Source organism: Heloderma suspectum, chromosome 2 (genome assembly GCF_057233095.1).
Source record: "Heloderma suspectum isolate Gila_16-S chromosome 2, 16-S_ref, whole genome shotgun sequence".
Classification (NCBI taxonomy): Eukaryota; Metazoa; Chordata; class Lepidosauria; order Squamata; family Helodermatidae; genus Heloderma; species Heloderma suspectum.
Window position 1 is genome coordinate 192285655 of NC_139459.1, and position 17461 is coordinate 192303115.

General features: G+C 42.4%; 2 protein-coding genes across 4 annotated transcripts in view; both read left to right on the top strand.

Annotated features, from left to right (window-relative positions):
* MYL6B (myosin light chain 6B) lies at positions 1-16108 on the top strand. Of its 3 annotated transcripts, none has more exons than XM_084837014.1 (8): positions 1-76; positions 526-729; positions 5016-5043; positions 8007-8150; positions 9555-9728; positions 10824-10901; positions 12205-12247; positions 13659-16108. In XM_084837014.1, exons 2-7 carry the CDS (start codon positions 544-546, stop codon positions 12231-12233), a joined length of 639 nt encoding a protein of 212 aa, XP_084693140.1. In that variant the 5' UTR covers positions 1-76; positions 526-543; the 3' UTR covers positions 12234-12247; positions 13659-16108. The 3 variants fall into 3 exon arrangements, with proteins under 3 accessions (XP_084693140.1, XP_084693139.1, XP_084693141.1); XM_084837013.1 differs by lacking the exon at positions 1-76 and adding an exon at positions 314-359; XM_084837015.1 differs by lacking the exon at positions 1-76 and adding an exon at positions 314-359 and having other exon boundaries at positions 529-729.
* The window catches only part of MYL6 (myosin light chain 6), a 21666-nt gene continuing 19512 nt past the window's right edge, over positions 15308-17461 (top strand). Inside the window, exon 1 of the mRNA XM_084829767.1 lies at positions 15308-15348. Within this exon, the coding sequence (XP_084685893.1) occupies positions 15308-15348 (41 nt within the window). The remainder of the gene's footprint in view (positions 15349-17461) is intronic.

Here is a 17461-nt window from a genome sequence, read left to right on the forward strand (position 1 = left end):
GCCAAGAAAGAGCCCAGTGCAAGTAGAAGGATCGACACAGTCTGCATTGGAGGAACTCCAGGATAATTATGCCATAGTAGGTCCCCAGCATAGACTGGACCCTCCACCGTAGCTTACTTAGAATAACAGTTAATCCATCCTGGCTGCAATGTGAACAGAAGGAGAATCCCTCCCCCGTTTTCCTTCTGCTAGCCCATATGACTGGTGCGGAGGGCCAGAGGATTTGCTGAGCGAGCTGGCTGGCCTGGTGCCATAAAGGCATGTCCGAGGCTTGGCTGTTCAGAGAGGATGCTTAGCTTTAGCAAAGCCCTTTGAGATCTCTCTGTCTTGAATGGAGGGAGGAACTAGCATTGCTGAAGGTGACTGTGCTCCCATTTTTAGATGCATTCCCACTCCATACCCAGCGATTCCTCTTGGGCTGACATCACTGTATCTACAGCGCTATTTAAACTGCCACAGGGCAGAGCCAGCCTGAGCTGGGGATCCTGCCTGCATGTGCTGAGTGGCCCTCTGCTTTATTCCCAGTAGGAGACGCAGAGCAGCATGCCCCCCAAGAAGGATGCCCCAGTGAAGCGGCCAGTAGCCCCACCTGCCAAGCCAGCAGCTAAACCAGCTCTGGCAAAGCCAGGGACCCCGGCAGCAAAAGCCAAAGCACCAGAAACAGCACCAGCGCCACCATCAGCACCAGAGAAACCCAAGGAGCCTCCAATTGACCTCTCCAAAGTGGTGGTGAGTGAGGCTGGGGTGAAGGGAGAGGATGTCGGGAATCTGTTTCTTTCTTTGGGAAGGAAGTGGGTTGTGTGTGGCGGTAGGACCCAGCAACCCAGGTTCTTTTCTCTGGATCTAAGGATGTTCCCTATGGTGGTATAATTATTATTATTATTATTATTATTATTATTTTATTAGATGACTTTGTCAAAAAAATATTCAAGGCAACTTGCAATAGAATTAAAACATACAACAGTTAAAACAACTTTACTGGATTCACTGATTGCTTTGTAGAGCTATTTTTATCATCACTAACTAAGGGCTGGAGAGAGGGGTATAACAGGGTGTAGCAAGAGGACATGGGGAGGGTATACATTTACATATAATTGGCAGTACTCTAATATGAATTTGTCATATTAATGGGAAGAAGTAGTTAAATACTCATCAACAAAGGCAGATATAATTTTAGAAGCTGAATATAAACCTGTTCCACCTACTTCTCCTTTGACCCAAGTCAGAGTAACAAAGATGTGTGGGCTTGAATAATATCTTCAGACAATATTTTTAAGAGTGCTGAAAATGGTTTGTGAGAGGCATCACTTTCTATGGTGTATACAACATGTTTCTTTCTTGTGTTGGTCATTTTTGGTCAAACAGATTTTGCAGGTTTTGGAAACAATACAAAACCTTTTTACCAAAGGCAGGTGGAGGAATGAATGTACATAGCATGAACAGAGATTCCTCTTGCATGCTGCCAACTCTTTGGGGGGATGGGGGGAAGACCTTTTCATCTGCCTCTAGCCTTGCATGATATACTTCACACTAACATGTCTAGCACCCTTGAAGCTTGTCCCTAGCAAGGAGTTCAGAAAGAGCCAAAGCCAAAATAAAACTGAGCTTACAAGGGCTTGGCAGCTTGAGACAGATGAAGACCGTGCTTGACTATGTTCATGCACACACCATAATTATATAGCCACCAGACAACCCATACCTGTGTAGGACACTGAAACAGCTGGCAGCCCCCTGCTATGGCATTATTTCCATCCCATCTCTGCAAGCTCATCAACCTCTCTCATGAACAGCAAGGAATGAAGTGGGTGTTAATTAGATGCAAATTGAATAGTGCTTTTGGAATGTGTTAGTCTAATCTGATTTTTGTTGTTGTTCATTACTGAATTTCCATATTCAGTTTTGCATTTTGTGAGAACTTCATCTTGTTTAATTTGCCTAGCTAACTCTAGTGGAAATCAAATATGAAAAATCTCTCTTCCTCGAAGTAGTCAAAAGTGCATGCAGGCTTTAGAACTTTGGGAATGTCTTCTCCAGGCATGGAGGTCTGAAATAAAACAATAATTCTTATAGGATTTAATTTCAATTTATCTGGTCCTGCGGGGTTTCTTTCCCACACCCCATGAACTTTTATTTCATTTTGAAATAATGTTTTTTAAAAAATGAAGGCAACATAAAAAAGAACATACATAATAATATAGCAAGATCACTAAAGAAATAAATACCATAACTATAATTCTAAGTTTATCACTGATATGCTTGTGGAACAGCTAGAGTAAAGCAGCTGAAGCATAAGGATGAAGAATTAAAATACAGATGTCTGCTGGATTTCTGTCTGTCATGCAGCCCTTAAGGACAGAGACAGCTGACAGAAAAAGATGGCAACTCTAACAGAAACTGAGGCACAGAGAAGGAGCCAATAGCAACATACCAGTTAAACAGGAACATCTAATAATTTGGGAGCCTCATAAGATAGGCCAAGAGCTACAATGAGCATGATAGCTAAGCAGAGACTTGAACTTAGGTCTTTCATAGAATAATAGAGTTGGAAGGTACCTTGGAAATTATCTAGTCCAACCCCCTGCTCAAGGCAGGCTCTGAACTGCAGGTGCAGTTACAACAGCTGCAACATCCCTGACAGATGGCCCTCCAGCCTCTGCTTAAATATCTCCTGCGAACCGACCTCCTCCGGAGGTGATCTGTTCCACTGCTGAACAGAACAGCTCTCATTGTTAGGACGTTAGGACGTTTCTCCTAATGTTTAGCTGAAATCTGCTTCCCTGCAATTTCCACCCATTGATTCTAGTCCTGCCCTCACGAGCACCAGAGAACAAGTCTGCTCCATCTTCTGCATGGCATCTGAAACACCTTTCAGATGTCTGAAGACTGCTATCGTGACTCCCCTTATTCTTCTCTTCTCCAGGCTAAACATACCCAGCTCTTTTCAACCATTCCTCATAGGAATTTCCAGATCCCTCACCATCCTGGTTGCCCTTCTCTGGGCTCACTCCAGCTGTTCTTCTGAAAATGGGGTGTCCAGAACTGGACACAGTACTCCAAATGTGGCCTAACACAGAATAAAGCAGAAAGCAGGAAGCAATACTGCTTCCTGTGATTATTCTGCCCTATTTCACACTCAGACCCCATTTCCTGGCTTCTGCACCACACTAGACCTCAAGGCCTTTCGATTCATGGAAAGCCAGGACCCCTGCTTCTATTCTTAGTGCTGCTTCTAGGCAGCTGTGATAATTCTAGGGCTTGTCAGGAAAGAAAACCAATTTCCCCGTATTAGCCAGGCCTTTTGTATTAGACAATGGCGACTGGGAAGGGCAGCAAGCTAAGGTTAGCGGGTTAGAGGGGCAAGATAAATTTAGCCTGGAAAGGTCTCCTGTTATTTTAACGACAGGTCTGAACAGCAGGGTGCAAAAGCCTGGTATTTGGCCTGCATTCTCAGAAAGCCAGGACAGGGACAGGTGGTCACAAGCAGGGGTGGGATTACCATATCCCTCTTTTTACAGGGAACAGTTATTTCAATCCAACTTCCATGGCACTGGTTTGCTGGGATGCCACCTTCTGAGACTGAGAGGATCAAGTTGCGGGAGGATTGGGGCGTTCAGTCAACAGCCACGTCCTGGTAATGCTAAAGGATTCCTGAAACAGTGAAGTAGGGGCTCCAATAAGGAGAATGATCATAGGGAGGAAAAAGCTAGTCCTTATTTAAACCTGATCTAGATTCCAGTCCTAGAAACCTCCTGCTGATACTGGCTCACTAAATATCTCCTTGATTCCAGCATGTCTCAGTCTTCAGTCACAAGACAGAAGGAGTCCCCCATCATCCAGCCTGATACAACCCCATCCTTAGGGAGAGGTCAAGAATTAAACAGCAAGGTCACCGATTATCTCCATGGCAACCTGCAGCTCTTAAGAAGGACAAGGGAATGTTGCACTGTTGTTGACCCCACGTAACCTACAGGGGTAATTTGTACTGCCCATAGGCCACAAAATAAACCAAAAGGTCCAGGTAAAATTTGGAGTACCTAGTCATAGAAGAATAGTACTGGAAATCCAAAGTGTGTATCAGCAATGTAACAACCAAAACAGACAGCGACGCTAAAAATCCAGTTAATTTGTTCACGACAATCTTACATAGTTTGAGAAAATACCTTACTTCAGATCAATGTATTGGTGGGAGTTTTCCATAAAGCAACAACTACTCTAGGAAATGCATACTCAGCACCATCTTGTTGGTCCCATTGCCGCAAGAAATAGGGAAGGGTTAGGGCTCTGGAGAAGTAGATTTTTGACAAAGTTGGTCCTCCCCCCCCCCCTTGCATTGGATGTCAACATTTCCACCAAAGGCAGGGGCCTTCTCCAGCAAAGCCATGGATACACTGCATAACCTTGGAAAAAATACTCCCTGCCTCCATTAAGTACCTCACAAGAGCATGGGGAGAAGGAGGAATGGAATCAATAGCTGTTACCTTTCATAAGCCTCGCAGAGCAGGCTAGCACACTAAACATTCTCCTCTTCCTCCTCATCCTATGTTTTTGGGTTCACATAATTTAGTGGGTAACGTACGTCGTGACACAATATTGAATTTGACTTGAGGAATCCAATTAATGTCCTAAGAATCCCAAGTTTAATTAAAAACAAGATCAGCAAATTCCTAGCTCTGATGGACTGAATAGGTATATTTGAAAAATGCAATGACAAAAATGCCCAATATGACTTTCAGTCCTAAACAAATTGTTCATCCTTCACACAATTGTTCACAGAAAGTTGAATGGACCAGTGTCAAAACAAGACAAAATATACATCATAGCTTTATGATCTTCTGAGGTCATTTATCTCTGCCTAAAGAAGAGTTCTGAGAGTCCTAAAGATTTTCTTTGAACTTTGCATTGCCATCAACAATTTGGTCTTGAGCAATTTGATATCATTTTTTCTCTCACTTCAAAAATGGTCACCCTTTTCTGTGGCTGACACAATGTCTAATCACTGTCCTTTCTCTTTCCAGATTGAATTCTCTAAGGAACAATTGGAAGGTAAGTTGGTTACTTATAATTGGCCAAACACATATGGATCTGCCTTTCCAGAGGGTGGGGGGTAGGCACATGAGCTGCCTGGAGGCAAACTTTCATACGATTCGCTGCTACATTCAGCTCTAACAAAACTACCACTGTGTGTGCATTTTGGTGTTTGTGTTTATTTGTTATTCCCAACCTTATTGGTTTCTAAGGCCAGAAATAGATTTTATGGGCATAAGCACTAGCCCCCTATCTCCTCCTTCTTTTCTGCCCCCATAAGATTTAATACTACAAAAAGCACAACATGATGTCACCGCACTTTAAGTTTCTCCACCCCTGCTTCATTTAATCTGCTGCTACTTTGAGAGCAGGGAAACTTGGAGTGTGATAACATATCTAAATTTCTGTAGTATTACTGTAGTATTTTAAAGTATTACATTATGGGTGGAAGGGGCAGTGAGGACTAACAGCTTCTTCTAGTCCAACAGCATAAACCATGGGAATGGGGTCACTGGTGTAAAAAAAACTGGACACGTGCCGTCCCAGGTATCCTCTTGGACAGTTGCACAATTCCTTTCTGCCCTGGCTTCCTCCTAGAATTCCTCCAGTTCTAGCTTCACACAGAGCAAACAATACTTGTAATTGTCCTTTCTGCCCCACCTGCTCACCCAGTAGTCACTTCTCTGTTTTAGCTTCTTGCAGGTGAGCGTTGATCTCACAGGTCCATCCATACATGCATTCTATTGCCAGTTCCTCCACTGAATGACAAGTTATTATCTTCCTCTGGGTGCCATTTTGGAGGCCTTTAGCCACAAGGAAGAAGGAAACACGACCAGAAGGGGAAAGGTTCATCTGAGGAAACCTGATGCATAGGAGGGCATGGCTTTGATACCTTTAATGGTTGTGTAGAGGGAGCCATTTCAGCAGATCGTCATGGAGAGATGAGAACCCTTGCACCTACTGCAAGGTTCTCTTCCACTCAACTGTTAAAGGCATAGGTGCCCTGCTGTCACCCTTGGCAACTGGTTCCCTTTGGGGCCTAGATTCAGCCATTTCAAAATGTTTAAGAGGGATGTGGCCAGTCACAATATTAAATAAGAACATATGAACAGACCTGCTGGATCAGACCAAGGGACTATCTAGTCCAGCAGTCTGTTCACACAATTGGCAACAAGCTGCCTGCGGGAAACCCACAATTAGGGAAACTCACCAAATGAGGTTTGGTGGTGTTGTTGGTTGGCAACAAGATTTATTCATGAAAGTGGAATGGCTGTGAATTGCATGATGGAAGATCAATCTTTATTTTTGTCAATTTTTATCAATCTTTATCATGAAGATAAAGTTCTTCGTGAGCCTGGAAGCCAAGGATTTCAAAGTCCACTTCCTCCAACATATTTTGTACTCGGGTACAGAAAATGGATACCTGAGTACAAAATATATTGGCATTATATCAAGTATGAAGGGTATGTGCATGTATGAATCATGCTTTCCCCTCCAAACTATAGCAAGGGTCTTATCCTTTTCCAGGCCTGCTTCTTTTCAAGTTGCCATCTCTGGTTTGAAAAGAAAAGCTGCCATTTTAATACATGTTTAATTGTATTTATTTTTATACATGTGTTCTACGTATGAATACTTTGTACTCTGCTGTTTGTACTGAGATGCACAATAGCTTATGAGAAGCAGCTTTATATTTTCTGCAAGACTTGTTCATTAGGTGACACTTCTGAACAACAGCAACATCAGTAGCAGCAGCAACAGAGAACTGTTACTCCTTAAAGACGAACAGATTTATTGAGGCATACACTTTTATGGTGTAGGAAAAAAAGAGTCCTACAAAGTTATGCTGCAGTAGATCTGTTCGTCTTTAAGGTACCACAGGGCCCTTTTAGTTTTTGCTGTAAGTAACAGGCCTCACTCTGAGTTCATAATTTATATTATAATCTGAAATCAGTTAAGCTGCCATAGCTTTCCTAAAGAACAAAGAGGAAATCACAGTTTTGGTGAGTTGCTTAGAACTTTTTGCTAAGCTGCATCCCCATCACAAATTTAAATAGGGTTGAAACCGGTTTTACTGTAAAGGCTTTCTTGGCTGCTTCACAGAACTATTTTGTAAAAATGTCTTATCTGCCAGAAAAGTACTAAAGTGCGCTATAATTTACTCAGGTTCCTTGGCTGGGAGCAATGACAGTTAGTAAACCTGGAACTGTTTACACTTATATTAGTAACTTAGGCATGACCTTTGAGAGCCCATCCATGCTCACCTAACTATCCCATATGTCAAGTACTATATTGTATAAGCTGCCTTAAACACTGTGAGAAGGAAAATATAAATATTTCAAATAAATAAAAGAATGACAAAAGTGATAATTGATAGGCCCCTGATTTAACTATTTTGCACTTTTAGTTGCCATTACCATTAAAGCCTTCTGTAGGAAGTTGAAGGAATGCTCCATTAGCCCAATTAATAGAACAATTAGGGTTTGGGTATCTCATCTGAGTAGTGCAGCTCTGTGTGCCTGATTAGGAATGCCTATGTGCTATCCAAGGTTGCTATGGGATTAGGGGTGCTGTCTAAATATACAAATGGATGCCTCAGCAACTAAAACCCGGCAAAGAGCAAGGTGATGCCCCTTTGGAAGGGTTACTGAGATCTCTCTTCCATTAAGAGCAAGAATAGCCCAGCCCTCTATGATCTCCATCGTGTTCTCTTTAGATACCTATCCTGAATCAGAGCTTGCCCTTTGGTAGGAAGGTCCCTCCCTTCATAGTGGCTATGATGAGTGATAGAAACTGGGCAGGTTAAGCAGACCTTTCAAATGGCAGTGTCCAGTTTCTTGGGATTATATGAATCATCTTGTTGACAGCCAGCGTGACGAGCTTGATACATTATCCCCCCAAAACCTAGGCTCCCTCAGCTCTCTAGTTCTGAGACCTCATCCCAAAACAACCACATTAAAAGTTCAGTCTGATGATCTCCCTAGATTACAAGGAGGCCTTTGGGCTCTTTGATCGGGTCGGTGATGGCAAAATCCAGTTGAGCCAGTGCGGGGATCTGATGAGGGCCCTGGGCCAGAATCCTACTAATGCTGAGATCATGAAAGTCCTGGGACACCCCAAGCCTGATGGTGAGTTGCCTCTGCAGGGAAAGTTACATGTAAGGAAAGTTACCATATGACCACTTGAGGGCACTAGATTCCAGATTCAAGGAATTACAGAATGGAATTCAGGTTCATTTAAGAAAATATCGTGTTTGTAGTTCTGATAAACCTGGATAATACGAGCTATGCAGGCTTGCCAACTGACCAGAAAAAAAATAGCTTGTCCTGTCCTTGTGCCTTTAACAGCACTTGATCTGCAGAAATCACCAAGCCATGCTTTTAAGGCATGGAAATAAGCTAATATCTGTAGATCAAGCTGCTGCTGAAGTTACAAGAGCAGGAGCCAGTAAAAAAGGTAGTAAGCTTAGAGCTATGCAGCCACATCTAGATGGGCCTACTAAGTGCCTGCAACATCACTTAGTAAATGGGTAGAAGAAGTTCCTTAAGTACAATTTATATTTGTCAGAATGTGTAGAAAGGTTGACAATATGATTGGGAAGAGAGGTTTATAGCTAGAGCTGTGTGCACTATCCACTATACAAACTCCTTAATCATGCACAGAGAAGGAGTTATGGAGATTAAGTGGATTTGTATAATTTAATCTGCGTCTAGGATTTTTGTTTTAATTATTTGGGTTTCAAAGGGCTGGGATGGTGAAAAATTACAGAAGTAAGGGGAACAGAGACAAGAAGCTGTGTGGACCACATAAACTGCACCACCTGATTATTGGAAGGGCATTTTCACATGTGAAGCTTAAATGGTTTTTGAGATTTATAATTCCTGACATTCAGGCATGAGTGCCATTGCTTATATAGCCAAAATGGCACCATCCATGCAGAAGAGGGAGAGATCAGCAGTCTCAGAGGTACAAAAAAACCAGGGAGAGGGGAAACGCTAAGGGGGGGGGGGAACAACCCAATGAGGACTGAGCATGTGACCATGGAACACTGGGTGACTGTTTGGGGTGGGAGGCGGAATGGCGTGTCCTGGAGGAGGCCATGACTGGAACACTAAACAGGAGCGCTCCACGCTGCAGAGTTTGTTGCAGGTCCCACTTCTTCTCACTGTTTATTATTAAATGGGACAAGAACATTTGTGCTAAGCATTCTACCCAATGTAGAATGTAGACTTTACATTTGCATTATACAAACCCAGCTGAAGCAAAAACAGCTTTAAGCCACATGGGTGAAAAATGCCTTAAGTCTGGCCTACCTCCTCCAGTTCTGAGCCTGTGTTTTTCTCTGAAACCAGATGCTATTTTCATATGCAAAATACAGGTTATTCCAGGTCACTTTTATAGTGAAACAGTTCTGCCTGCATGGAATACACAAAGGACACATCTTTCTGAGGTCTCAGGGTGTGTGGGGTGAAAAGTGTTGTGTGGAAAGCAGCACTTAGAACCTGTTTCTCCTCCTTTTGCACCCTTGACAGAGCTGAATTCCAAACGGGTGGAGTTTGAAGAATTCTTGCCCATGTTGCAGACCATTGCCAAGAACAAAGATCAAGGCACTTACGAAGACTACGTGGAGGGGCTGAGGGTCTTTGACAAAGAGGGGAATGGCACCGTTATGGGAGCAGAATTGCGCCATGTCCTTGCTACTCTTGGTAAGCATTGCCCCTGCCAAATGAAAAGGCAGAACATTCTCATCAGCTGGGCATTAGAAGGCCTGGGCGGCTCCACATTTCATATGGAGAAAGATTGCCACAGCCCAGATCCCAAACAGATCCCGGATCCCAAAAGAGAAAGATCCCTTTCTCACCATAGCTATCACCCCAATTACCCTCCTCAATTGACACAAGCTAGGGAGGCACTAAACTAGCCAATGGACAGCGTTGCACTGAATCCACATTAGGAATATGTCTTTATTCATAAACGAACTGGGAAGCTTGAGGTAGTCTCAGGGCCTTCTCTTGCAGGTAGTGTTTTAAATCCTGATTTCCCCTTGATGCTAACACTAGCCCCATTCTAGCATCAAGAGTGCAATGTCCCTTCCCTGTTAATCTATGGCGGAGTAGCCTTGCTACAGAGAGGATGGCTTTGTTGCAGGGGGTTGTTGCACTCATTCATTCATCATAATCAAGACAGATTTTCAGTCTGGTACTGAAAAGGCCACAAATGAAGGGGTAACTTTGCTGCCACTTGTCTAGACTGGGAAATAGTGAACCAATCTCACCTTGTGAGCTTCACAAAAGACAGGGGTTTGAACCCAGCTCTCCCCAATTGAAATTCAACACACACACACACACACACACACACACACCTATCTACGCATAAAAATACAACACATCCAAGGTTTTGTTTTAATGCTCAACTGGAATTCATTATAATTTAATAAATACAGTCTATGAGCAAGTATCTCAAAATTGGATTTGATTTTAGATGCCATTTACATTAAACCATCTCCTGTACAAAAACCAGTGTGATTTCATATAAATTATTTATGAGTTAAGTCAGCACAATATGCAACTTGAAGTACTCTGTAGCTTCAGTAGCTTTTACATTTCTGTTTAAAAGTGACCTGTTCTGAAAGTCGTAATGTTAGTTCACTCTGATGCAAGTTGGTCTGTTTATCCCAAGATTGATTCACTCAGCCCAAGAACAGGTCATGTTCATTGGCCAGCTCAGCATGGGAGGGATGAGGGGAGATATTGATATAGAGAACCTGGCCCCTCTTCTTCCTTTCTTTTTGTATTTTTCAGGTGAGAAAATGACTGAAGAAGAAGTGGACAACCTATTATCTGGGCATGAAGATGCCAACGGCTGCATTAATTATGAAGGTGAGAGGCTGGGACTGTTTATTCATCAGCAGGTGTGTGGTCCAGTAGGCCATGTGTTAGAACACTCACCAGCAAAGTGTCTAGTTTAGCTTGATTCAATAGAAACTGCAAAAAAGGCAAATGCTATTTTGGGTTGCATTAGTAGAAGTATAGCTTCCAAGTCATGTGAAGTACTAGTTCCCTTCTACTCAGCACTGGTTAGGCCTCATCTGGAGTACTGTGTCCAGTTCTGGGCACCACACTTTAAGAAGGATGCAGACAAACTGGAGAGGGTTCAGAGGAGGGCAATGAAGATGATCAGGGGACTGGAAACAAAGCCCTATAAGGAGAGACTGAAAGAACTGGGCATGTTTAGCCTTGAGAAGACTGAGGGGAGATATGACAATGCTCTTCCAGTTCTTGAAAGGTTGTCACAGAGAGGAAGGCCAGGGTCTCTTCTCGATCACCCCAGAGTGCAGGACACAGAATAATGGGCTCAAGTTACAGGAAGCCAGATTCCGGCTGAATATCAGGAAAAACTTCCTGACTGTTAAAACAATACGACAATGGAACCAATTAGCTAGGGAGGTGGTGGGCTCTCCCACACTGGAGGCATTCAAGATGAGGCTAGACAGCCACTTGTCAGGGATGCTTTGACTTGGATTCCTGCATTAAGCAGGGGGTTGGACTCGATGGGCTTGTAGGCCCCTTCCAACCCTACTATTCTATGATTCTATGAAACAACAGACATTTCCTGTCGCACCAGAAAATGTGGTGATGAAATTCTACACGTTGCAAGGTTGTATATCTCATTTGTACCAAACATTGTGCTTGCTGGGCTTTGCATGTTGCAATTTTCATGTGTAGATGACTGTGCAACATGATGTGGATTAATAGTGGGTTTAACTGCCCACTGTTAGTGATGTAGAGGCCACAGTTGTCTAGTAATAGCAGTCAGGTAACTCCTGATTTTTAGTGGAAAGTAAATGTGGGCACATAAATTCTAGAAGTGATATGTTTTTAAAAATGCCCCAAAGAAAAGGCATGGGGATAAGATGGGGCATGTCTCCTGATGTTTTCATGTTATCACGCTAGCTGTTGCCACAGTTTATACAGGCCAGTTACCACATGAAAGGAAATAAAATGATCTGTGTGGTAATAGCATTGCAGCAAAGCTAACTAGGCATCAATATGAAGGGGACAAGAGGTGGTAAGGGGTGACTGCTACCTTAAAATATAATGTAAAAGAGACAACTGGCTTGACCAAAATGGAGGAGGGGGCTGATTTTAGTTTCCTAACCATTTTTTCCCTTCTCTCCCACAGCTTTTGTCAAACACATCATGGCAAGCTGAGCTTATGTCAGCAAGTAAGTGCTGCATTTCCAAACATAGTTCATTTTGTGGACTGATGTGTGCTGCTGTCTTTTCCTCAGCAAATAACATTTCCTTCCCTGCAACCTCTCCAATATTGAGTGTGTCTTTTGCAATTTTCATGTTGTGTGGGATATTTTGGAGCAATCACATCTTGGTTGCCCACTGAATGCTGTGTCTTCCGAACACATGCACAACACACAACAAAATAGAGACAACATTTTCCACACATAAGAGTACACCAGGTATGTGTTTCCATGTTTTCCCCTCACCTCTTTAGGCAAAATGTGATGGGTGAAGTAGTTCTGGAGGCTCACTATTACCAAGTGTGCAAAGTCCAGGATTTAAGTTAATTACTGGTGTGTTTATTGATATTAAAAGCAAAGTTAGTCATATTGGTCCATGAGAAAACACTCCAAAAACCACAGTTGGGCAATACCTTTATTAGGGCCAACCAAAATATCACAAAATAGTGCGCAAGCTTTTGAGGTCTCCAGAACACTTCATTAGGCTAGGTTGTACAAAAGCGGAGAATGAGGGGAAAGACAAAAAAAGTACAATAATCAGCCAGAAGTTGTGGCCATGAACTCTGCATTTTAGACCCTGGGGTGCTTCCAGATGGGGCTTTTATTGTGTAACTGCCCTGCCTCAGTCACAGAATTTTACAGGAGTCTAGGTGATGTTGTCTTGTAACCTTCCCACCTTTTGCCACTGCTTCATCTGTCTTTTTCTTTACCATGGAAAATCTGTTGAGGAGGAGGAAACAGAATAGTTGTACAATGTCTTTTGGTAGCACTAGGAGCCATCCATCTGCAGACTGAATTACATAGTCACTGCTAGATGCTCTGGATATCAGGTACACCTAGGATTCTGAAACAAAGAAGCAATGGCTGACCCCCATTTCTGGAAACCTAAAGGCCAGCTGTTACCTGTGTGTTTGTCCTGGGTGAAAGCAGAGAGCAGAAGTAAAGAAAAACATTACAGTCTTTATGTTAGCAAAGCTGGAGATTCATTTTGGTTGGTGCAGTAGGCAAAAAAGTAAATTGAAACCAAATTGTGTGATATTACCTAGTGGTTGGAGGGAATAGGACCCTCAAAATACAAACTTCCTTTTAAGTAGAAAACCATCTTCCTCTGGTTGCAGATTCTGTCCTGAATAGCTACATACAGTATTCTTCAAGGCATACAATGTTAAAATAGGATCAGGTCGCTATAATTTTCTAGTGCCAATGTTTGCAAAGATTGGCATTACATAGCTGATGAAACCAGGTCAGCCAACCAAGGAGTTCTACCACCTTTTTAGAGCTCTTTTGCCTGAAGAGCCACTTCATACTCCCTTTTAGCAACTTTTGCCAACCTTTGATACTAACGATCATGAGAATCACACACGCCTTCTTTTCTCCCTAGAGCTTCTTAAGGTGGTGCTGAACAGCTGTTCCCTTCAGACAAGACTCCTCAGTCCATCACTCCCTAGCAGAGTCAGAAGACCTTTTTTGTACCTTTGAATAAACACCATGTGCCACCCATCTCTTTTCCCCAGTGTTGATTGCAAAGAAATCTTTATTTCTACTGCAATGTGGGAGCATCAGTGAGTGATCATCCATGGAGCCAGAAGGAGGCACCAGCAGCCTCTATGAGAAACATAAATCTCTGAATTGTTTGACTCCACAAACACAATCCAATTTTTTTCTGGACAATAAAGTCTTTGGTTTTCAGATGTTTCTGGTCTGTTATGTTGTCATCAGCATCCTTGTGCTGGGGTTAATTGTATGGAGGCCCTATCTAATCTCCAGCTGTTGGGAAATTGTGTGATAGCTGGAAAGCTCCAAATCACCTTGGAAAGCAGGGTGAGAGGCAGGATCTGTCAACCCGTAATTTCCCCACATGCTTGGAACAAAACTGGAAGTCCATGAAAGTCTCTGAAAAAGGAAATATTTAAAAGAATAAAAACACAATACAACCACCCCCCAACCAACAATAACAGAACAGGAAAAAATACAATGCAAAACGTATAAAAGCAGCCACTAAATCTAAAATGTACAATCTAAAATACCTGGAAGAAAATAAATGTCTTCACTTGGTGCCAAAAAGATAACAATGTAGGCACCGAGTAAGCAGGGTATTCCATAGATGGGGTGCCACAACTGAGCCACCCACCTAGCTTCCTCTGGCAGAGGCATCAGGAGGAGAACCCCTGAAGGTGACCTAAAGATTCAGGCAGATACATTTGGGAGGAGACGTGCCTTAGAAAAGGTGTTACCATGTGGGCTATACATGCCATGCATGTTGGCTCCACAATTCTAGTCTACTCAGGACCAAACTATACCTTATACACAAATCCATATATTAAAACCCTAACATTTGCTCCAAGAGAGAGTGATTTGGAGAGAGAAATGGTGAGATGTGTTTACTTAACCTTTCTTTATCCACTGCACTCCCCCCCCCCCCCGGCTCAAGATGCATGTTTGTGAGGGTAAAGAGACCCGCAAGAAAAAGGTGACTGTGGGGCCTGCTGTCGAAAAGCCGTGTGCAGTGCAAGGGTTAGCCACTACTTCCCCCTTCTCCATTCCAAATTGCTCTATCCCAAAGCTGTTTTTCTCCAGAAGCAACAGCTGTCAACATTTTAATACATGCATTTGAATGTGACATGTAGCTTGGCCCTCAGACTTCCATGGGATCAAGAACAATTCACATTTTACAAGGCAGTCATATTTCACTGCCCATACAATCATGTTTGACTATTTATATACATAAAGCATAAATAATAGGTGTGTTCCCCAACATGCACTGGACATGTGCCATGGTGCCTTGGCCAGTCATGGTTCCCCAGCATGTGGTGTTAGTGTACCAAAGTCAGAAGATCTCCAGATATTTTGGACTAAGTCCCAGAAGCCCCTGCCAGCGTGGCCAATGGTCAGGAATGCTGGGAGTTAAAGTCCAAAACATCTGGAGATCTATTTTCAGCCCACCCCAGGCCTAAGTAGATTACATGTACAGAATCTCAGTATGCCCATTTCACAGGCAGGAAAACAGACATAAAAATGGGATCGTCAACCATGAGAATAACTGTGTACCAAACCACACTGGACTGCGATAGGTAACAACAGAATGACAGTCCTTGTAACTTATCCAGTTTATGAATGTATAAACACCTGACCTTCACCTTTAATAAACCTGAGTGTCTGCACCATGTAGTATAGTATTTGGTGACGATAGGTGGGCATAGCTGTTATATGCCTCATCTTGGGAATGTTTGTCTTTACTGTAAATCTGTATCAATAGGAACTGGCTTTGAGAACAAGCTATACCCATATTTTTACCCAGCCTCAATTCACTTTATCCCATTTGACACCTGGTGGGTCACTACAGAGTAGACTCCAACATCATCCTTGAATTGCCAGTCAAGCTTCTTTTATGATATGCTAATTCCTCGAAATACATGCAATGAGAATACAAATGTATTGCTAAACTATATCCCTGTTAGAAGGTTCTGCCAGGGTGTGAACTACTAATTATATGTGCACTAAGGTGGCTAAAGAGTTGGTGGTTCAACATTAGAAGGAAAAATCTTCACCTTCCATGTGACAATGGAGCGATGATTGGCACTCTCTATCCCTACTTGAACTTACTGTCAACCAACATGCACACATAAGATTATTCAATCTGCTTTTCTTCAAACTGATGCCTAGTAGCTTATTTTTGCTTGCATTAATTTGCCTCTTTTTCAGTGGCTTGAAACACCACCACTACAACCCCTTCCATATATTCCCTGTATTCTACCCCTCCAAATGTTGTTTTCTTTGGTATATATTGTCTATTTGTGATACTTGAACAATAATAATTATTTGTTGTAGTTCAGTTGTTAAGTCGTGTCCGACTCTTTGTGACCCCATGGACCATAGCACGCCAGGCCTTCCTGTCCTCCGCTCTCTCCCGGCATGTGCTCAAGCTCATAATAATAATTATACATCATAATCATAATATTTTTAAAGTGTGTGCAGTGGCCATATAAGAAGAGTAACAAATTCAATTGCTAATTATTTATCTAGCCCATCCTCTCTCCCTTTTCAGAATAAATATTTAAACTGGTACAGGAGGAAGGTGTGTATTCCGATCTGCCCGGCTGTTGTCATTCAATAGCCACAAATACCTGGAGATTCAAGAAGGGAGGGCAATTGTCAACACATTGGTGCACATACACATGTGGCAGATACAGACACACTCTACCCATGGTGCACAGATGGAGTCTTTCCCCTCATCCCAAGATTCAAGGTGGCTAGTCCTCATCCCCAAGCATATTTACTTGGAAATATGTATGTCCTTTTCGAATCAAGGGGGGCTCTTCTTAAACAACTGGTTAGGCTCTGTCTGTAAGTGTTGCAATTTAAGTGTTACAAGCTACCTAAATTTTCCACTGACAAGTGGAAATCTGCATTTGAAAAGTTACCACCAGACTTGGAATTTTTATAGCAGGATGTAATATCTCTCTGTTGCCTCAATAAACAGCCATTCAATGTGTTAACACCTGTTTGGCCTACTATCCCCCTGCTTTCTGGTGATGACAGAATAAAAACAGGCCTTGGTCAGACAGATGACAAGCTGTCAAATTCAAGAGTTTTTTTAATTACACCATTCCCACTGTAGAGGATACTTTGAACTCATTAGTGCAGACAGGGCATTAATATATGGCTGGGCCTGCTGATATATGAGCTGCATAAATGCTTTGCATTTAGCACTTCTGTCTCTGAAGATCTGACTTTTTAGTCCCTGGAGAGGCTGCTGTCCTTCACATTCAGAGTGTCTAACTACAGATTGCTCAGAGAGGCACTGTAGTATGTACAGTCATCTCTGTCAGATTTTTTTAAAATATATTTTTATTTATTTTATCTTTATAAAGGAAATAAATACCAACATTATCAACAACCTGATCAATACTACAATTTCCCAACAATACAATATTCTGATGAGGACACCACAATAACAAAGAGAGAAGGGGGGGGGGCGGAAAAGGGAGGAGAAAAGGAAGTGAAGAAAAAAGAAAAAGATTCTTTCCCCTTCCCTCCCCCTCCCCTTTAAAGAATTAAGTTTAAACTCCAATACCCCCCACGGCCTCCGATGCCATTGTATTTAAAAAACTATATCTATAACCTTAACAATCTTACAGTTTAATAAACAACCTTACATTTCAATATCATATCATCAATCTTATA

Coding starts and splice junctions, on each gene's coding strand:
- MYL6B (XM_084837014.1), top strand. CDS start 544: ATGCCCCCCAAGAAGGATGCCCCAGTGAAGCGGCCAGTAGCCCCACCT. Junction 5,044..8,006: donor CTCTAAGGAACAATTGGAAG/GTAAGTTGGTTA, acceptor TGATCTCCCTAG/ATTACAAGGAGGCCTTTGGG. Junction 8,151..9,554: donor GGGACACCCCAAGCCTGATG/GTGAGTTGCCTC, acceptor CACCCTTGACAG/AGCTGAATTCCAAACGGGTG.